Source organism: Sorex araneus, chromosome 5 (genome assembly GCF_027595985.1).
Source record: "Sorex araneus isolate mSorAra2 chromosome 5, mSorAra2.pri, whole genome shotgun sequence".
Classification (NCBI taxonomy): Eukaryota; Metazoa; Chordata; class Mammalia; order Eulipotyphla; family Soricidae; genus Sorex; species Sorex araneus.
In genome coordinates, this window is record NC_073306.1 from 98,708,438 (window position 1) to 98,731,699 (window position 23,262).

Genomic DNA, 23,262 nt, shown 5'->3' on the forward strand with positions numbered 1-23,262 from the left:
GAGTTCGATTCCTCCGCCCCTCTCGGAGAGCCCGGCCAGCTACCGAGAGTATCGAGCCCGAGAGGCAGAGCCTGGCAAGCTACCCATGCATATTGAATATGCCAAAAATAGTAACAATAAGTCTCTCAATGAGAGACGTTACTGGTGCCCGCTCAAACAAATCGATGAGCAATGGGATGACAGTGATAATGTTGAGAGACAAGATAAAACATAAATGTTCAACAGCAGGTGTTTATAAAGTACACACAAACTAGCTATAAATACAATAGTCTTTAAAATTGTGTGAAGGGGCCAGAGCGATAGCACAGCGGGTAGGGCGCTTGCCTTGCACGCAGCCGACCTGGGTTCGATCCCCGGCATCCCATATGGTCCCCCAAGCACTGCCAGGAGCAATTCCTGAGTGCAAAGCCAGGAGTAACCCCTGAGCATCGCTGGGTGTGACCCAAAAAGCAAAATAAATAAATAAATAAATAAAAAATAAATAAAATTGTGTGAAAAGGTTAAAGATGAGACTGACTTAAAAATATTAAATCAAGGCCATCTTGCTGCATTCAGTGAAGAAAGCTGGTGGGCACCACAACACTAGAGAATTCACCAGGCTCCATACCAAGGCGATATCTCTGGGACCCCCAGATGGAGCAGGTGCCATCTCCCTACCTTCTCCAGATGGAATCCTAGTAATGAGCTTCTATAGGCATGGCTCTGGTATGTGGCTACAGGACTATTCCTCCGACCTTTCCTGATATACAAAGTGAGCAATGGAAAATAAATGATCTAGCGTCTGCCCCTGCCCAAAACTAGAGAGAGAGAGCAGCAACAGTCAGGGCCTTGGGGGGTTGGGGGTGGAACTGGCTCCTCTCCCTGCCCCAATGAGGCCCCAGTTTTCGGCCCATGAACGGCTCCTGGCTCCTGAACAATCATGATCCCAGAGGCACACAGGCCAACCTCAGAACCCAGGGGCTTCTGGCAGAAATCCCTCCAGACATTACTAAAATATCAGATATCCAAAATGCTCTTCATACCAGCAATAGAAAACAAATTACCTAATGATGCCTTTTTAGCAGGTCTGAATGTTGGGGAAAATTCCAAATAATAATGGTGGATCTTTTGTCAAAATATTGAATGTGATCAAATCGGAAAGTAAGGTGGAAATCATCTGCCACATAGGTGGGGTGAGGAGTGGATGGGGGTATACTGGGGTTCTTGGTGGTGGAGGGTGTACACTGGTGAGGGGATGGGTGTTTGATCATTATATGACCAAAACATTGACTGGAAAGCTTTGTAACTGTTCTCACAGTGATTCAATTTAAAAAAAATTAAATTAAAAAAGTAATATATACAGGATCATTATAAAGAATTTCAACTAGTGGGACACACACCTGGAATATAAAAATTCTTTATCCCTGAAACATACCTACTCATTCCATTTGAGTTGCCTGGAGTCATAAAATGGGGTGTCTCATTTTTGTATCTTATGGCCAGCCTAGAATATAATAAATAGATCTTCAAGCTAGATGTTGAATTCATTAACAAAACTGTCTAAGCACAGGATTGTCTGTGCTCTCAATTCCAAGGTCAAGGATAAAAGTGTAAATAAGGGTGTACAAATACCAGGGAAGAGACAGCCCTTCTTACCTTGGCTAGTAGATTTGAAACACGATTAATTTCCCCATTTGCTGTTACTAATTCTTGTTTGAGCTCAGAGCAAGACTGTTCCAGTTGATCTTTTTCAGCTTGAGCTAGTTTCAACATCTCTTGAACTTCGCATCCTTCTGCCACTGGCCCTGTGGGACAGGTCACTCCAGCATTTTGCTTCTCGTTCTCCAAATGAGCTTTCAAAGATCCATTTTCAATTTTCAGTCCTTCCAAGGTAGCTTTGCATTCTTCCAAAGACTTGGCCATGATACTCTTATTACTCCTTTCTAGCTCTAGAAAGCCATTCAGCTTTTCATTTTCTTCCTTCAGGTGCTTAATCATTTCTAAAGCTCCTTGGTTTTCTTCCTCAACCTTCCGTAAGCTACAGGTAAGCTGCTGCTGAATGTTGAGTAGCTTCTCCCTTTCAAAGCGACCCTGTTCAAGAATTTCTTTGTACTTCTGCTCCAGTTCAAGGATTTTTCCTTCTTGAGCACTGGACTCTTCATTCTTTGCTCGCTCTTGTAAAAGATTCATCAGTTTCTCATTTTCTTGACTTAAGTGCTCTGCCCTCTCTCGATGCTGATGAAAGGAAGTTTCCAAAAATGTTTTCTCATCCACCAGCTTCTCATTTTCAGCTGTCAATTCCTGCACCATTTGCTGCTGGTCTGATAATTCTTGCAAAGTAGCCTGCAGCTCTTCTGCTGTGCTATGATGATTTTCTTCCATCTTTTGAATCTTCTCTGTGAGGGATGCCAGGGACAATTCACTCACATTGTTAGGAGAACTCCCTGTAGTAGAACACCTTGAGCTCTTAAAGGGGTTGCTAGTGGAAGACAGGGGCCGGGAGGGAGTATCTGCTGAGATGTGCTCAAAATCAGAGACATCAGGTGATAAGGAAGCTTTGGTAACATCACTACTTGAAGAACCTGACTTCCGCAATGTATTTCCATGCATATTTTTCTTAAACTCTTCCACTTCGCTTGACAGCTGATTTCCAGGTGGACTTCCAAAGCTGGATTCTTGAGCTGCAGAGGTTGGGCAGCTGCTATTACCAGTGTGACTTGGTTCAGAATTGGGTGAGTGCTCAAGATAAGTGAGTTTCTCTTTCAAGACTCTGTTTTCTTCCTCTAGGTCAGCAAGCTCTTTCTGAAAATTCTTATTCTTCTCTTCCAGAGCTCTTACCAAAGACTCTGAGTCTCCTGATGAGAATGATGTTCTGCCTACATTTGGGTTTACAGTATTCGTCACTTCAGTATTTGGAGACCTTTTTTCCTTGCACTTCTTTAGCTCACTTCGAAGCCTGTTAATTTCACTATCTTTCACTTTGGCTTCTGCCAAGAGCTCCCGAACTTGTGACTCCAGCATGGCCTTTTCTCCACCTTCATTCTCTTGCTTGGGTCTTGTGGAAGCGGTCCTCAGGTGCTTGATAGGGGTGGGTGTGCTGGAAGAAGTTGGGCTGGACACCAACTTCCTTGGGTTAGAGGGACCTCGTGGCACAGTTCTCTCTCTTGAGACAGTAACTGCAAGTTCTCGAGGAGCTGGGATGCCAGTCCGTTTGGTTGTGGCCACAACCCCTAAAGACAGAAGAAGAAACCAGTGAGATAATGTGATCACATTTCTAACAAAAGCCAAATGACTCCGATCACAAGGCAAAGTGGACAGGGTAGGGGCCTGTTCCCCTTCATCCAGTTCCTCCTCCTCTAGGTCCGTGATGCAACCTTTTTACTTTAGAGTTGTCACTGGTCCACAGACTGCAGCTGAAAGCCACAGTCAGGTAATCAGCAGGTAATTTTTAGAGACTGGCAGGAAATTTCTTCAGACTAGCACCAGTCTGTGTTTGAAAAATATTCACATAATTCCCCACTTCTGATGTGGGTTTCCAGGCCTCTTCCCACAGCCCTACTCCGTGGAGGAAGGGAGCGCCAAGCATTCGTGCTGGTTGCACAGCAGAATCATCCCAACTACAGTTGCACACACCTCATTAAAAGTCACACACATGAGAGCACACCTCAAACCAGGTCACTAACACACAAGGGAAGATTTCCTGGGTGTTCTTCTAAAACATAAGGGACCATGTCAGTCTAATGATTGATAAGTGTGGCAACCAAACAGCAATTTTTTTGATAACATATAAGTCCAGTGTTAATTTATCAATGAACACATTGAAAACAAACAACAACAACAACAACAAAATCCTTATATGGGGCCAGATCCCCAAGATAAAACTTATCATGGGTGCAGTGGGTTGAGCTTTTGGCTTGCATGAGGCCAAACAGGTCCGATCCCCAGCATGCCTTAAGTTCCTTCAAGCACCACCAGGAGTAATTCCTGAGTGTAGAGCCAGGAGTAAGCATTGCTGGGTGTGAACCAAAAAGAATTCTTTTGACTGAATACAAATTTGATGATCGAGGGGTGGGGGGGGGAGGTTTACTGTGCTTCTTGGTGGTGGAATATGTGCACTGGTAAAGGGATGGGTGTTCCAGTATTGTGTAACTGAGACTTAAGCCTAAAAGCATTGTAACTTTACACATGGTGATTCAATAAAAATAAATTTAAAAAAATTGATGATGACATCTGAAAGCATATATAGTACTAAGGAAAGCTGATCTAATCTAATAACATACTTCTTTGAACATAATTGAAATATGTGTTCATAATTATTCATAAAGAAAGAAGAACAGTGGGGCTGGAGGATAGCACAGTGGGTAGGGCATTTGCCTTGCACGCTGCCAACCCAGGTTCAATTCCCAGCATCCCATATGGTCCCCTGAGCACCGCCAGGAGTAATTCCTGAGTGCAGAGCCAGAAGTAACCCCTGTGCATCGCCAGGTGTGACCCAAAAAGCAAAAAAAAAAAAACAAAGAAACAAGAACAGATGAGATGAGGAGGTATTTCATTTATCTATATTATAGTTTTAAGGGTTAAAGGGATTTGTATAATATAGAGATGACATAAAATTCAAAATACTTGTAATGGAAAGTAAAAGGTAAGGAATTGTTTTTTTTTCCCATCTATACTACTGTGTAATATCTTATTTTCAACTTAATAGATTTTAGGACTGGAGCAAGAGCACAGTGGGTAGGTTATTTGCCTTGCACACAGCCAACCCAGCTTTAATTCCTCCGTTCCTCATGGAGAGCCTGGCAAGCTACTAAGAGTATCCCGCCTGAACGGCTGAGTCTGGCAAGCTACCCCTGGCTTATTCGATATGCCAAAAACAGTAACAACAAGTCTCACAATGGAGACATTACTGGTGCCCACTAGAGCAAATTGATGAGCAATGGCATGATGACAGTGGCACATAGTGTGCAAAGGCAGCGACACAGCCCTGGATACACAGAGCCTCTGAATCCACTGACAGGACACAAGCAAATGCTCATCTGAAGACATCTGGAAATCGAGGTAGGAGGTGGAGTCTAAGGTCTTAGACATTGCCATGTCTAAGAGTGAAAAGTTTAGCAGACTAAATGAGATAAGTATGCTGCAAAACTATGATTTTTTAAAGTGATTGTTTCAAATTAAGTTACTAGAAAACTTTAAGTGGTTTAATACACATGGAATACTTTTAGGTGCCCAGATGCCTTATTTGTATCGTATTACTCAGTGCAGAAAAGATTTAATCATCCTTATAAAATTTAGGAGATTAAGATCACTGCACAATAACATGTTTGTAATACCACTTCTATACAGTGAAGTAATATTGGCAAGGACCATACTGAAAACTGGGAGATAAAGTTTTACTTTTCACTAAAGTGAGAACAGGCAAGCCCAGGAATCCAGAACTTGTTAGCACAGACCATTTGCCATTCCAATGTCACCATAATCATTTGCTGGTTTTGAAGATGAGAAGAATTCATACAAAAGCAGATTCATTCTGTCATCATTTAGTGCTAAACATTAACTCCTTTCTTTTCCTGTCAAAACATTCATTGTTTTGTTATTTGTTTGTTTGTTTTTGGCTGCACCAGGGCTTACTCCTGGTTATGCCAGAGATCACTTCTCATGGTACTTAAGGAACCATATATGGTTTACAGGATCCTACCAAGATCAACTGCATGCCAGTTGAGCGCCTTCCCCACTGTACTATTTCCCTGGCCCTGTGGCCAAACCTTTTTTTTTTCTCCCAATTGAATCACAGTGAGATACAGTTACAAAGTTGTTCATGATTTAGTTTCAGTCATATAATGTTCCAACACCCATCCCTTCACTAGTGTACATTGGTGGTGATAAATGTACACCTGTGGCCAAATCTTAACCTGTTCTCCATGTAGATGTTACTTAAGTTCCACGTAGATGTTACTTAAGTCTTCTTTAGATTCCTTGAAAAATATTTTTACATTAAAACAAAAATTATTTTTACATTAAACCAATATATTTAAAAAATATCCAGCTGAATATTATCAAGTACAAAATTCAGTTGTATTTTTTATTGCATCTTCCATTTCCAGATTCATAATTTACCCATCATCATTGGAAGAATAAACTGCTTTCTATTTCTTTGTTTTATGGATTCACACCCAGTGCAATTCCAAGGCTATTCCTGGGTCTGTGCTCAGGGGCTGCTGCTCCTGGCAGTCCTTGGAGAGCACTCTGGGTGGTGCTAAGGGGCCATGAAGTGCCTATATAGAATCGAAGCCTCCTAAACTCAAAAGATGCAGTCAGTTGAGCTATCTCTCTGGCTACTTTCTAAGTTTCTTCCTATTTCTATAGACATAGAAATGTTAAGTAGTACAGGTTAAATTTAGAGTTTCTAAAATTCATCATCAGAACAAATTAGGCCTTGCTGTAACTGTCTATAACCAGCTACAACCCTTCATAATTTCCAGTCGGCAAAGATGTGGTGGTAGTAGAAGGGAATCTGGGGTGAGGGGTGATGATTCAGAAGATAATCAACAGCATGTGTTCTAACACTCAGTCTCCTTCAAGCACTAGAGCTCGAAACCTCACTGTTGAGCAATACATGCAGGACCCTGAAAAGGAAATGCTATGTGAGGGGCAAGACTGGACCCAAGACAGGCTCACTTTCTCTCTTTCTCATTCTCACTCCTGAGCCAATGATCAGTTTATTCTGACTGAGACTGACTGCTACAAGAAACTGAAATAAAAGCAAGTTCCTCTCATAACTATAAAAATAATTTAAGATGCCAAATGGGGACCAGGGAGATGTTCAGAAAGCTGAGAGGATGCTTAATATGCAGGAGCCTCAGAACTTGATTTTCAGTACCACATGGTTCCTCAAACACAGCTGGATATGACCCCCAAAATGTAAAAAAAAAAAAGTTAAATGGGAAATCATATTGTACTGTGTTTTTTCATAGGTGCATCAAACTATAATTCAGAGATGACAAAGGCTAGGGAAACTAAACAAAATATGAGAACAGTTGAGTATATTAAATTGGTTACTGAAATTACTTCTATGTTTCATTTTTATTGTTACAACTATGAAAAAATGTTTAAACATAAAGAGAAAATTCTGTCAAAATAATGAACAGAGACATAAAGGAATAGGGAAAACTCTAAGGTCATCAAGAGGAATTTTGAAGTCACAAACTCTCTTCAAATTTTTGTTTGTTTGGGGGCCACACCTGGTGGTGTTCAGGGATTACTCCTGGCTCTGTGCTCAGGGATCACTCCTGGAAGGCTCCTAGAATGATAAGGGGTGCCAGAGACTGACAGGATTAAAACCAGGTCGGCTACATGCAAAGCAAATGCCCTACCTGCTATACTATCACTCCAGTCACAACTTTTCTTTAAAATGGCCTATGATTATTCACCCTTCCTAAATGAAAGATTTTTTAACTTCCAGTGAAAAAAGTTGTGGGGTCAGAATGGGAAAAGAAATATGCTCATTAAAAACAGTAGCATGGGATGGAGAGGTGGTACCAGGGCTAAGGCGCTTGCTTGTGTGCTGCTGATTCTAGCTCAATCCCCAGCACCAGAGGGTCCCTTGAGTACCATAAGGAATGATCCGGCTGAGCAGAGCCAGAAACAAACCCTGAGCATGGGATCCAAACACCAAATAAATAAATAAAACACAAGAAGAAAAAACAAGCTGTGCTGGAAAGGATATATGGAAAAAAGAACCCTCAGCCACCATTATGTTGACTGCTTCGACCTTTTGACACTGAACATCAACTGTTTCAACCTTTTTGGAAAACAATGTGGACACTTCTCAAAAAACTAAGAACTGAGCTTCCATATGACCCAGAAATTCCATTCCTGGACACCTAACTCAACAAGCCCCAAAACTCTATTCCAAAAAGATGTCTTTATGTTTCTATGTTCACTGCAGCACTATTTTCAATAGCCCAAATCTGGAAACAACCCAAGAACAGATGACGGGATAAATAAAGTGTAGAACATCTACACAATGGAACACTACTTGGATGTAAAAAAAAAGAAAAGACAAAATCATGCAATTTGTTCTTCTGTGGATGGGTATAGAGATCATGATGCAGCGCGATGTTAGCCAGAAGGAGAGGGACAGATGAACAGTTTATAAATCATGGTGACTACAATTAAATTTAAAAAATGAAAAATATTTTTTTAAAAAATAACACAATCAGCCAGCGAGGTGGCGCAAAGGGCAGGGCACATGCCTTGATGTGCTAGGTCCTGCACCACGGCCTTCCCCAGCACAGATGGGTGTGGCCTGGAGCACTGCAGGGTAGGAACCCCCCTCCATCCCATCCATGGATCAGTTACTTAAATGACAGATGACTCGTAAGTTGAAAATAAAATATTTCCAGTTCATTTTCTCTCTTTTTTGGCTTTTTTGGTTACACTGGAGATGTTCCTGACTCTGCACTTAGGAATTACATTTGGCGGTGCTCAGGGGACCATATGGGATGCCAGATATTGAACCTGGGTCAGACACATGAAAGTCAACCCCCCTACCCACTATACTATCGCTCCAGCCCACTAGTCCCTTTTTAAATTCTTCATTTCACTAAAAATATATATTACTGGGGTTGATTGGTAGGATCATCTCATGCATTGATGAAAGGAAACGTCACAATGTGAAATGAATGATTAATCTTTCATTTATTCTGCTAAATATCTTTACCCCAAAATTCAGAATTCCTTCTCGGTGAGAAAGAGACAGGACTTACAAATTAAAATTTTCCACTAGCACACACCACATGGTGTTGCCTCTCCTCTCCAAGACAAGAGAACGTACTCATTCAGTGCCTACAAATCTGAACTACAATGATGGTTTATACTATCACTCTTCATAAATTTTTCTCAAGAAGTTCTGTGATTTCTTTACTTTGTATCTAACTCCTGCCTCCACTCATGAATCTTCAACCTTCTCGACTTTTCAGTAGTAGCTAGCTTTAGCTTTACTAACTTCCTTCTCTTTTATTCATACTTGACAGTAGCAATAATCAAGTGACCTTTAGGACCAGGGACATGCTCAGAATTAAAGTACACGTCTTCCATCCCTGCCACTGCAGAAAAACAATGTAAAAAAAACACACAAGTTCATATGAAAACTTCCTTCCCCCTTTCTTTTTTGTAACCAATTGGTAACTAAAACATATTAGCAATCTTTGGAATGATATCCATATTTTTCTTTATATATGAAACTAATCCAGGACCTCAGAATATTCCAACTCAATTTCTGAAACTTTCTCACAGCTATTACAGCCTCTCCCACCTTGGAGGCATGCTAGATCTATATAACATTTATTTGTAATTCAGAATCTTTAAGTGTTTCTTTGCTCCATCAATGTCAGACCTCTTCCCTTCATATTCAAAGCCAAACATAATCTTATCCTAAGCAACATATTCAACCTTATTTATCATATAGGTATTCAGGCTCTCCAATAAAACACTAACTCTAGTCAGTATCCTCAAGGTCCCAAACTCCTGACTCATGGAAATATTTCCTTTTCTGCGAATCTTTCTGATGTCTAGAAACGCTTATTCTCTTCAATTAAAAAAAAAATCCGGATCAAGGATTTGGGCACTTCAGTGGTGAGGTGGCTTTGCAAAAATAAATAATTTGGTATATCTTTTCCTTCAACATAGAATTCTCTGAAAAGTTGAGTGTACTAACTGCTTTCATTTCTTCCCTGTTCCCCTTCCTCAGTCAAAAGACTGCTGGACTCTCCATGTCATTCACACAATAGATACTTCACATCATTTCAACAGAGAAGAATAATTCCTTTATGTCTGAAACATACCTCTGTTATCACTCACTCTAGACTGCTGTCACTTCAACTGCCTCCCTCTCTCCCTGCCTTGCATGTATATGGCCATGGCTTAAATCTTCAGAGTCCCACTTGTACCCAGTGTGATCCCAGCAGCTCTGGTGCCTATGATCCATGGGGTCACAATCATGGGGCACTGCAGCGAGCTGTTTGTGAGTACCACAAAAGTTGGGTGCAACCCTCTGAGAGCAATGCAACTAGTAAGTCTGCAAATGCCAGAGCCAGGAAATGCCACCTCTGGAAAACACCATATTTGCACAACACAGCAAGCCCTAATGAGCACCGAGTGTTTGTCCTGCGGCTGGAGGAATAAACAGCTCGACAGGCTGAGCGCATGCTTTTGCATACAGGAGACTTGCTTAGGTTCCCAGCACCACGTGGCCTCCAACACTACTAAGAAAAACACCCAAGCAGAGTGAGGAGCAGTCTCCAACACTGCCAGGTGTGTCCCTGCCCCCCAAAACAAACCCCACAAAAATATTTGTGCCTGCAAACATGTGTGCAAGCACAACGAAAGAAATGTATAACTCAATGAACATTACTGTCAAGTGTGCAAGCGCCAAAGCTAGAAATGTAGAAGCACAACCAGGCCAAGAGTGCAACCCCTGCTCATCATAGCAGCAGCAACACCAACAACAAAGGGAAATAAGAGGGGGGAAAGAAAAATCATCATTTAAAAATTAAAAAGAAAAAGGATACGTACAAAGTCTTGGTACACAGAGACCCACAGCCGGAGAAGGCAGAGTGGAAGAAGGCTGATCTGTAAATGTACTCAAGGAGGTCTCACTGATGCGGTGTGAAATCTAAGGTACTTTTCATCTCTTAAACAAGGCAAGGATGCGATGAGATAAGAATAAATAAGATGCCTTCTTTCTCAGAAGAGAGCATAAAATGACTTGCCATAGCCATGCTGCCGGACTCAGCACCAGGCTGTTTCATTCAGAGCACCACAGGGTGGGGCGAGTGAGGCCCCTCCGTGCCCCAAGGGACCCAGCCCTGGCACCCACAACAACAACAACAAAAAAGCAGCATAAAAAATAACAAATCATAACACAAGATGTAAGTCCGTGAACACAAGCGTGAACTCTGCTGAAAGAAGTATCTACATAGACATTAATTCTATTTGCACTGACAGAAGCACTGTACAAGGTTACCTCATCAAAGATTTAAATATTATCACCCTTGCTAGCAGAAAACAAAATACAGATGACAAAGTGGGAGTAAGAATAGTGACAATAATTGTCATCCTCATAATTGACATCCTCATAATTGGAGTCAAAGATACTATATACAGTGGACAGTAAGGACATCAGATATCTTTATAGATTATACTGAATATACATTATAATCTATAGATTATAGAAAATGACTTTATAGAAATAACACAACAAAGAAAAAAATGAGAAAAATGGAATAAGCAACTTGCCAGAAAAAATACAGAAAGCAAATAGGCATATGAAAATACGCTCTATGTATCTTTAGGAAATTCCAAATTAAAACAATGAGATATATTGTATACCTGTTAGAATGGCTAAAACCTAAAACACTGACAAGACCAAATGACAACAAGGATGGAATGGGAGCAACAGGAACTCTCATATGCAAATGAAGGAATTCAAAATGGTGTAGCCACTTTGAAAGAGTGTCCCTTTCTTGTAATACAACACATTCTCTTACACTAAGATCAAGCAATCACACTATCAGTATTTATTCAATCAAGCTATAACTTATACCTACAAGAAACCTGTTCAGGGATATTTATAGCAGTTTCTTCATAATTGTTAAAATGTGGAAGCAAGTTTTTCAAGATGCTATCCAGTATGTGAACTGATAAACTGTGACCCATGCAGGCAATGGAATATAATTAATCCAGGACTAATAAGAAGTATGCTATTAAGTCATGAATCTTAAGTGCATATTACTAACTGAAAGAAGCCACTCTTAAAATTTACATATTATATGATTCCTCCTATATGACATTCTAGAAAAGACAAAACTAGGAACAGATAAGTTGGTTGCCAGGGGACTTTGATGGTGGGTGTGGTGCCGTAACATTGTAAGACTAAAATATAAATATCAATGCTATTATAAACCTCATTACTGTAATAAAAGTTTTTTTTTTATTTGTTTAAGTGGCTGCCAGGGGTTGAGCAGACGGTGGGATAAAAGGCAGAGCACAGAGGATCTCTAGGGCAGCTAAACTATTCCGTGTGCTATTACAGTGGCAGATATGTTAGTTCAAACTCACAAAATGTATAGCGCCAAGATGAACCCAGGATACACTGCAGATTGTATGTAAACTTGATGCATGAATATAGGCTCATTGATCACAATGTTCACTCTGGGAGGGGAAGTTGGTGGTGGAAGGGGCTGAGTATGGAATGGTAGCATATGTATCAGAAATCTGTACTTTTGGCTCAATTTTACTATGCTTAAAATTTCTCTAAAAGGTGTCAGAGTGATAGTACAGCCAGTAGGGCACTTGCTTTGCACATAGCTGTCCCAAGCTCAATCCCCCAAATGATCTCTGAGTACAGAACCAGGAGTAAGCCCTGAGTACTGCTGGGTGTGGCCCCCCAAGCCAAAACAATTTTAAAATAATAAAACTCTAAAAATAAAGTTTATTAAAAATTTAAAGTAGTGTTTATATAGGAAGTGGGCATCTTTAAGAAACAAGACAAAAATGACAGGGCAGTAGTCTGGATTTCATAAAATCTTGTAGTAATTCATTTCCAAATTAAAGCAATTTTTTGATATGATTAATGGTACTATTAATATTCAGGTTTTATGAATATTGTGGAACATCTTCCACCAGTGCCTGAATATCACTTCACCACCATCCCAAGGTCCCTTATCATCCCCTGAAGCCACTACTCAGGCAACTCAATTCCCTAGGCAAAATTTTGGGACTTGTTTCCATCATGGATTGTCTAGTCCCTTTATTTCTTTACATTCCACAAATGAGATGATCTGGTATTTGTCCTCCTTCTCCCTCTGACTCACTTTACTTAGTCTGATAACCTACAGTTTCATTCGAGTTGCAGCAAACTATAAGATTTCATCTTTCTTATAGCTGAGGAGCACTCTGTACATATATGAATACACATACACACACTAAACTTTATCTAGTCATCTGTTGTTGGATTGTTTTCAGATCTTGGTTATTGTAAATAGAATTCAAATTAACAAAAGTATACAGTATCTTTCTGAATTAATGGTCTATTTCTGGGAGGTCAGGCACACCCAGCCATATTCCTCATTCTGCACTCATGGATCACTTCTGGTGAGCTTGGGGTGCTGGGATGCTAGGGATCAAACCCAGGCCAGCCATATGCCCAGCAATGATAATGTTCTTGTGTTCTTGGGAAAAACACCATAAGGTAGAATCACTATAGGATAGTTCTGTTTTCTAATTTTTTGAAACAAATCCATACTGTCTTCCCCAGAGGTTATACTAGCTGTAAGTCCCACAGTGAATAAGGGCTCCTTTTTTACTGTACACCTGCCAGCACTGTTTCCAGTCTATGACTGATAAGAATTAAGACAAAGAAGTGTGTGGCCACTTGTAGAATGTGGCTTGTATGTGTGAGGCACTAGGTTCAAACCCCAGCAGGATGTAGGGAAAGAAATAAAAGGAATGTGAAAGCTTGTGAATAAAGTAAGGAAGTGGGTAATCAGCAAACCACTGGTTTATAGGCCTCTAAGTCCTTTGGACTTAGAACAAATGAGATAAAAGAAATAAACTTCAGCCATTCCGCACACAGATAAAAGTCTTATCAAAACAGAAGGCCGCACCCTTGTTTGTGGTAGAAATGAATTTTTTCTTAACTAAACTGCCCTTTGGGGACTCTCAAGGAAGTGTTTTCTAGAAATTGAAACATATTTCATATTAAAATTAGTGGAAATTCTCTTTGCAAACCACAAGCAGAGGGGGAAAAACCACAAAGGAATCCTACATATATAAATGAGCCAAATTACTTGTTCACTAAGCTTGCTTCACTAAACTCAAAAATGGTTTTTGTAACGATCCTACTTTGTCTTCTACTTTGTCTACTTCTGTCTTTGGCAAAATGAAAAAATCAGTTTTGCTCAGACTCCAGCTGTTCATTAACTTGGGTTAGAGTTAATAATCTATTAAGAAAAAAGTCTTTTCTAAAATACCTTTACTTGCTCATGACCATTAGGGACAATGCTTCAATGGGAAGGATTTTGGAACAAAAGCTGTCTACCTCTCGCACTGGCTTAAAGGGAAGATAAGGCAGGGCATAAGAGAAGAGACAATGGTAGCAGCCCAGAGAAGTGGCTACCTTTCGTCATCTCCAGAGTCAAAATGCAAAACTGTCATAACAGGCAATTTTCAAGGTGCCTTTTGAAAAATACAAAGCAGACAGGAACACTCAATTCTACTAAAATTCAAGTGGCAGTCAAACAGCTGGTCCTAGAATTCACACGCACGCTGCCTAAGACTCCTCAACCACTGTGTACACCCAAGAAAATCCTCATCACCAAACTCAGAAGCTGGCACCTCTGCACAGACACCTCCCAGCACTTCCCCGGTCTTGGCAGCAAACCGGGGCTTCAGGGAATGAAAAGATCTGCTTCTCCATGCTAGTCTTCCTCTCAGCAGCGGTGGAAAAAGACTGGCTTTTGGATGTGAATCTTGATGAGAATACATCACAATTTTATTCTGATCCTATAAATTATGCAATGAGCCATTTATAGTATTATAGCTAAGAAAATGCCTCCATTCAAAAATATTAATCATTGATCCTTAGGCTGAGAATGTGATTCAGTGGTAAAGTACACTTTAAATGGGTGAGATCCAAGTAAATTTCCAGAGTTGTGTTTTTCCAAAAAGGAATATTAAACACACCTGAATTTGAAACTTGAGAAATGAAAAAAAAAGTGCAGAATCCAATTTACTTGAATATCACTTCTCATCTCTAAAAAAAAATCATTCGTAAATCAAACTATACCTTTGAAGTACTGTCATTTTTTAAAAAATTACAATATAGGAAACAGCGATAGCACTTTGTGCAGTGCTGTAGTTTTCAACATATTGAGAAATCAACATTAGTCCCACTTACTGTTACACAGCTCACACAGGCAGACCTTCATCCTTGTATTTGGCTGAACTCTGTCTTCATTAACATGATAAATATTGGTTCTAGTTCTGACTGGAACCACAAAGAACAACTCTCTTACCACCCAACTTTTCTGTGGCATCCAAGTTGGCAATCTGGTTCACCTGACCCATCATATTAGGAAAGAGTCATTTTCTTCAGATAATTGTTTTGGCTGGGGAGGAGGGTATCTCCCAAGCAGTGCTCAGGACCCTGGGGGGGAGGGGGCGAGTCCTGGAAATTGTCGGCCAACTAGGTCAGTGTGATGTGAGGGGCCACAGGAGAAAGCAGCACTGGGTGTGGCCCAGGCCACCCCAGCAGTGCTGCGGGCTTCCAAAGCTGCACTCCATGTGCGGGGGATTGAACCAGGGATCATCCACATGCAAGGTCAGAAACTTAACTCCTGTACTATCTCTCCAGTCCTCATATAATCTAATTAAATTCTTTAATCACCAAGTTTGTTTAATGCATTCTGTTTCAAATTTAAAGATGGTTGGATAGTTGGCGTTTTTATCAGCACAGACTACTCCTCTTTATCCTGTTCAATGCTACCATTCTTCTTTCCGCTTTGCCTCACACTAATGTTGCTGGTCTTTATTCTAATAGGAAAATGTACTTTAAAATTCTTAGTGGGGGTGGGGGTTGGAGGCCAAAGAATTCAAGGGGCTGACCACAAACTCTGCAGCAGAAAACCCTGGCTCAATTCCTGCCACGGCATGGCCCTCTAAGCACCAGCAGCAGTGACCCACAAGTACAGAGGCAGGAACAGTTCCCAAGTACCACTGGGTGTGGCCCAAAAGCCAAAGTGGGACGGGAAGATAACTTAGTGTGAGGTTGGTTACTTGGCCTTATTGTTAATAATTCATTTTGCTATTGATTGATGCTTATTAGTTATTGTTCATGTATTTCTGCTCTCCTCAATTGTACTTATTTGAAATTTTATTTTATTTTTATTTTGTGTGTGTTGTGATGGTGGTTTCAGGATTGAGCCTAGAACTTCACACATACAAGGCATGGCATTTTCTTTATTCCATTCTGGCTTACTTGCCCCTTATCTAAACCCTGAATCTCTCTTATTTAAAGAATAGTATGCTTTTCTATTCTTTTTGTACTTGCTTACTGGTCATTTTAGCCATCATAATCAAACTTTTATCAAAGTTAAATAACTTTGCCAATACCTTGCCCATACAAATGAAATTAATTTAGAATTAGTTTATATCAAATGCCTTACCTCTAATCCTAGACTTTGCTGAGATAATATAGACTTTCTAGTTTTGAACCACTGACAAAAACTTCCTTAAAATAGAATCCTTCTTTTTATGACAATATTTTAACTCATACCATGATTTTTAGTCACATTTGCATCACATTTGCTGGCCATATTTTCATATCCTTCACCTCCTCTATGTTAACATTTATATATACTGGTATTACCTATTAATATTATCTATTGATATTTTATTGGTATCCTATGTAGCAATATTACCAATATCTGATTGTATATTTGTGAAGTAGGGTATATAAAACTTTTTAGAAATTAAAAACATTCATTTGTCGTGATTCACTGAATAATGCCTGTCAGGAGAATGTGGTAATGGGCATTCTTTTTTTTTTTCTAGAAAAGTTTATTTTTCGAATTACAAATGCAAAATAATTGTAAATATTTCTAGTTTTACTTTCTTTTTTTTAAATTTATTTATTTTTTAATTAGTGAATTACCGTGAGGGTACAGTTACAGATTTATACATTTTTGTACTCATGTTTCCCTCATACAAAGTTCGAGAGCCCATCCCTTCACCAGGGCCTGTTTTCCACCACCAGTAAACCCAGCATCCCTCCTACCCTCCCCAATACCATCTCCCCCCAACCCACCCTGCCACTGTGGCAGAGTATTCCCTTTTGTTCTCTCTCTCTAATTAGGTGTTGTGGTTCGCAATAGAGGTGTTGAGTGGCCACTGTGTTCAGTCTCTAGTCTACATTCAGCCCGCATCACCCTTCCCCCGCTTGGCCTCCGACCGCATTATACTTGGTGATCCTTTCTCAAAGTTGCCCTCTCCCCAGTATGTGAGGCCAGCCTCCAAGCCATGGAGTCAACCTCCTGGAACTTATTTCCATGCCGATCCACTTATATGGAAAATTCATGACCTCCTTTTTTCTAACAGCTGCATAGTATTCCATTGTATAGATGTACCAAAGTTTCTTCAACCAGTCATCTGTTCTAGGGCACTCGGATTTTTTCCAGATTCTGGCTATTGCAAACAGTGCTGCGATGAACATATAAGTGTAGATGTCATTTCGACTATACTTTTTTGCTTCTCCGGGATATATTCCAAGCAGTGGTATTGCTGGGTCAAATGGGAGCTCAATTTCTAATTTTTTGAGAGTCGTCCATATTCTTTTCCAAAAGGGCTGAACCAGTCGGCATTCCCACCGCAGGGGTATCTCATTCCTGAGCGAGAGAACCCTTATAAACAGAATCAGAAATGAAAAGGGGACATCACAACAGAAACCAAAGAAATTCAAAAGATTATCAGAGACTACTTTGAAAAGCTGTATGCCACGAAACAAGAGAACCTAGAAGAAATGGATAAATTCCTGGATTCCTACAATCTCCCAAGACTGAACCAAGAAGACCAGGAATACCTGAACAGTCCTATTAATATCAAGGAAATTGAAGCTGTAATCAAAAGTATTCCCAAAAACAAAAGCCCAGGTCCAGATGGATTCACTAGCGAATTCTTCCAAACATTTAAAGATGACCTGTTGCCAGTTCTTCTCAAGCTTTTCCAGGAAACTGAAAAAACAGAAATCCTCCCAAACAGTTGCTACGAGGCTCATATCTCCCTAATACCAAAAGCAAACAAAGACACCACAAAAAAAGAAAACTACAGGTCGACATCTCTGATGAACACGGATGCAAAGATTCTCAACAAAATATTAGCAAACAGAATTCAACAACTCATCAAAAAGATCATACACCACGACCAAGTGGGATTCATCCCGTGGAAGCAAGGATGGTTTAACATTTGGAAATCAATCAACATAATCCATCATATCAACAAAAGAAAAGAACCATATGATCATATCAATAGATGCAGAGAAAGCATTTGACAAGATCCAGCACCCATTTATGATGAAAACTCTCGCCAAAATGGTTATAGAAGGGGCTTTCCTCAATATAGTTAAAGCCATCTACTACAAGCCCATGACAAGCATCATCCTCAATGGGGAACAACTAAGAACCTTCCCTCTGAGATCAGGGATGAGACAAGGATGCCCACTCTCTCCACTCCTGTTCAATACAGTACTGGAAGTACTTGCAATAGTGGTCAGGCAAGAAAAAGGTATTAATTAATAGCATTCAAGTAGGAAAGGAAGAAATCAAACTCTCACTATTTGCAGACAATATGATACTATACCTAAAGAACCCTAAAACCTCTACCAAGAAAGTCTTAGAAACAGTAGACTTGTATAGTAAAGTTGCAGGCTATAAAATCAACACCCAAAAGTCCATGACTTTCCTATATACAAATAATGAGAGAGAAGAAAGCGACATGATAAAAACAATCCCATTCACAATTGTGCCTCAAACGATCAAATACCTCGGAATCAACTTAACTAAGGAGGTAAAGGACTTGTATAATGGAAACTACAAAAGGCTACTTCAGGAAATAAAAGAGGACACGAGGAAATGGAAAGATATCCCCTCCTCATGGATTGAAAGAATTAATATTATCAAAATGGCAATACTTCCCAAAGCATTGTACAAATTCAATGTGATCCCTATAAAGATACCCTTGACATTCTTCAAAGAAATGGAACTAGCGCTCCTGAAATTCATATGGAACAATAAGCCCCCACAAATAGCTAAATCAATTCTTAGAAAAAAGAAAATGGGAGGAATCAACCTCCCCAACTTCCAACTCTACTACAAAGCGGTAGTAATTAAAATAGCATGATACTGGAACAAAGGCAGAGCTGCAGACTAATGGAACAGGGTTGAATATTCTGACACACCACCCCAAATATATGATCATCTAATCTTTGATAAGGAAGCAAGAATGTGAAGTAGAGCAAGGAAAGCATGTTTAACAAATTGTGCTGGCAAAACCGGACAGATATATGCAAAAAATGGACTCAGATCTCCACCTATCACCATGTACAAAAGTTAGATCAAAATGGATTAAAGACCTCAACATCAGACAAGAATCCCTAAAGTACACTGAAGACATGGTTGGCAAAACCCTCCACGACATTGTAGCCAATGGTATCTTCAAAGCTGAAACACCACTGGCCAAGCAAGTGAAAACAGAGATAAATAAATGGGTCTACCTTAAACTAAGAAGCTTCTGCACCTCAAAAGATACAGTTACCAAAGTACAAAGACAGCCTACAGAATAGGAAAGGATATTTACCCAATACCCATCCGATAAGGGGTTGATATCAAGTATACACAAGGCACTGGTTGAACTCCACAAGAAGAAAACTGCCGACCCGATCCAAAAAATGGGGTGATGAAATGAAGAGAAACTTTCCCAAAGAAGAAATATGAATGGCTGAGAGGCACATGAGAAAATGCTCGACATCACTAATCATCAGGGAGATGCAGATCAAAACAACAATGAGATACCATCTCACACCACAGAGACTGGCACACATCCAAAAAAACAAAAGCAACCAGTGTTGGCGTGGATGTGGGGAGAAAGGGACTCTTCTTCACTGCTGGTGGGAATGCCGACTTGTTCAGCCCTTCTGGAAAACAATATGGACGATTCTCAAAAAATTAGAAATTGAGCTCCCATTTGACTCAGCAATACTACTCCTGGGAATATATCCCGGAGAGGCAAAAAGGTATAGTAGAAATGACATTTGTATTTCTATGTTTATTGCAGCACTGTTTACAATAGCCACAATCTGGAAAAAAATGGAGTGCCCAAAAACAGATGACTGGTTAAAGAAACTTGGTACATCTACACAGAGAAATACTATGCAGCTGTTAGAAAAGATGAAGTCAGAAGTTTGCATATAAGTGGATCAACATGGAAACTATCATGTTGAGTGAAATGAGTCAGAAAGAAACAGACGTAGAAAGATTGCACTCAGGCCATCTTGCCACATTCAACAGAGAAGAATCCGGGAGTTCTGGTAAGCGGCGCAGGCCAGAGACTGCTCCAGACCCCAGACCAGGCCAGCAACACCGGGGAGCCAGACGGAAGAGGTATAGCCGGTATGCCTTCTCCAGATGGAGCCCCGGTGACATTGAGCAGCTACTAACACAGCTCCGGGATGAGGGACTGGGACATCTCCGAACCTAGGGGGCACTGGAGTGGACCTTTTCTGAAAAATGAAAACATTCAATCTATTGATGCCATCCAACATGCCTGATTGTTGGAGGAAAACCTCCAAATAATCACAGTGAGATTCCTGTTGAAAATTGAATGTAATCAAAGTAAGGAAAGAGTAAAGTGAAAAATGTCTGCCACACAGACAGAGGGGGAGTGGAAGGGGGGGTATGCGGGGGTTTGGTGGTGGATCAAATACGAAAACTTTGTAACTATCTCACAGTGATTCAATAAAAAATAAAATTAAAAAAAAAGAGAAAGATTGCACTCATATGTGGAATATAATGTAGCAGAGAGGTACGTGCTAGCAATGATGCAACTTCTGGCAGAAATTTCTCTGGACTTAGTTACTATTTATTTACATCCCGTTGCTCATTGATTTGTTCAAGCGGGCACCAATAATATCTCTCACTGAGAGACTTATTGTTACTGTTTTTGGCATATCCAATACGCACGGATAGCTTGCCAGGCTCTGCCGTGAGGGCTCGATACTCTCGGTAGCTTGCTGGGCTCTCCGAGAGGGGCGGAGGAATCAAACTAGGGTCAGCTGCGTGAAAGGCGAATGCCCAACCGCTGTGCTATTGCTTCAGCCCGACTTAGTTACTAAAATACTAAAATACAGAAATCCAAAACCTCACGGCTGCTATTGTGGCCACACGACCTCATATCTCTTCATTCTCAGCAATGGAGAACAAATTATCAAACGCTTCCTCTCCAGCCGGTCTGACTTTGGGCGGGGGAAACTCCAAACAATAATAGTGAGTTTTTTCTTGAAATATTGAATGCAATCAAAGTAAAGAGAAAGTAAAGTGAAATTTATCAGCTACACAGGCAGGGTGGGGGGCCGTGGGGGTGGGGGTGGGGGGAGGTATACTGTGGTTCTTGGTGGTGGAATATGTGCACTGGTGAAGGGATGAGTGTTTGAGCATTGTGTAACTGAGACTTAAGCCTGAAAGCTTTGTAACTTTCCACGTGGTGATTCAATAAAAAAATAAATTTTAAAAAATAAGTATCTCATTCCTGAATTAACCAAAATCAGCTTTTATGGTTTATAATTAAGAATTCAGGAAAAAGGGGGCTGGAGCGATAGCATAGTGGGTAGGCGTTTGCCTTGCACGCAGCTGACCTGGGTTCTAATCCCAGCATCCCATATGGTCCCCTGAGCACCGCCAGGGGTAATCCCTGAGTGAAGAGCCAGGAGTAACCCCTGTACACCGCCGGGTGTGACCCCCCCCCAAAAAAAAAGAATTCAGGGAAAAGGGCTGGAGTGATAGTACAGTGAGTAGCGTACTTGCACCCAGCTGCCTAGGCCCAATCCCAGGCACTCTATATGATCCCTCAAGCCTGCCAGGAACTATCCTTGAGTGCAGAGCTGGGGTAAGACCTGAACACTGGTAGGTGTGGCCAAAAAACAAACAAGAATCCAGGACGCTATGACAGTTAGGGGGACTCAGAGCCCTTTGGAGCCATGCTCTGACGCTACTCTAGTTCTAGTGCACGGAAAGCTCAGCGCTGTCCTCATTCTCTGTATAATTGACCTATTTTCTTCTACCCAGTAAGTAGGATTTTTATCGTATTGTTGCAATCCAATAGTTAAATTATGTCTCCTTCACAAATTCCATGAATTCTTTTCATCTTTGTCTAAGATTTTCTTCAGTTCACATCTTCTCCTCGCATGTGTTTGTTACATCTTCTGCAACTGTCTGTCCCTTTCTTCACCCTTCCAGGAATTTCAGGGTCAACGCTTAGGTCTCCTAGACTGATTTCAAGCATTTACCTTTTCCACCTTATCTTCATGCTTTACATTATTAACACAATTTGCTATCCTTTGTGCTTCTTCTAGTAAAGGTCTGAAAACAAGGAAATAAGTCTTTGGAAATTATTAATCCACCCTGGCCAGTGCCTGCTTCTTTGTCATGCTCATCCTGGAAATTCAGCCTGTGTTTCCTGGGAAGTTGTTAAAACCCCCTAAAGATAAAGAGAATCATACTTTATCTTTGCTAGACACAGATTTGGTCCTTGGCACTCAAACTAATCAATATTTTTTATAACCAAACAAATCTTCGTGAGAAGACAGTGAAGTGTACAACCTAGAACCTAACAGAATGAACTAGAATAGAATCTCACCCAAGCCCTGGGGAACAGTTTTGTCTGGTCACATATCTGATCTTCCCACCTGTCAGCATCTACCTATTCTAGGCTCTGGGGGGGGGGGGACTAGAAAATCCAGGAAAGGGAAAGAGAGCTATTAACACCTAACACTATGGCTTTTACTACAGTCAAAACAAATCTGCCCCTGGCAGAGTCTAAAGATGGGACCCAGGGGCTGGAGTGATAGCACAGAGGGCAGGGCATTTGCCTTACATGCAGGTGACCCAGACTTGATTCCCAGCATCCCATATAGTCCCCTGAGCACTGCCAGGAGTAATTCCTGAGTGCAGAGCCAGGAGTAACCCCTATGCATCACTGGGTGTGACCCAAAAAGCTAATAAATGAAAATAAAATTTTTTTTAAAAAATGGGACCCATCCTTGGCCATACCATCCACATGGCCAGACTCCTGGCTGATGGAACACCAGAGGCGAACATGGCGGGCATACTACGAGTCTGTTCCTCCTTTCAGCATCTTCTCCACAATCATCTTCTAAAACTTCTAATAGCTAACCTGTGTGAATAATTCCCAAATGATAGCCTCCTGCTGTAAGATTCCCAGCCACCTATTTAGTTTCTTCATCTAGACGACCTGGCATGAATATAGTTTAGATTATTCACATTTAAAAAAAATCTTTCCTGTCTATGCCAAGCAAACTGGGGTACTGATATATGAGTGCATGCAACAGACCAAAAAAGATGGTTCCAACCCAGTGCGGTGAAGGAGAGAAAAGTGAAGGAGGAGATTTGGAAGCGTAAAAGGACACGAGGCCTTTTCCAGAGACTCAGGAAAGCC

The 23,262-nt window shown here is 40.7% G+C and overlaps 1 protein-coding gene across 5 annotated transcripts in view; it reads right to left on the reverse strand.

Annotated features, from left to right (window-relative positions):
- SPECC1 (sperm antigen with calponin homology and coiled-coil domains 1) overlaps positions 1 to 23,262 on the reverse strand; it is a 457,476-nt gene that overhangs the window by 247,504 nt on the left and 186,710 nt on the right. For all 5 annotated transcript variants that reach the window (XM_055139258.1, XM_055139256.1, XM_055139257.1 and 2 more), the window contains exon 5: positions 1,636 to 3,209. In XM_055139258.1, coding sequence (XP_054995233.1) covers positions 1,636 to 3,209 — 1,574 coding nt within the window. The remainder of the gene's footprint in view (positions 1 to 1,635; positions 3,210 to 23,262) is intronic.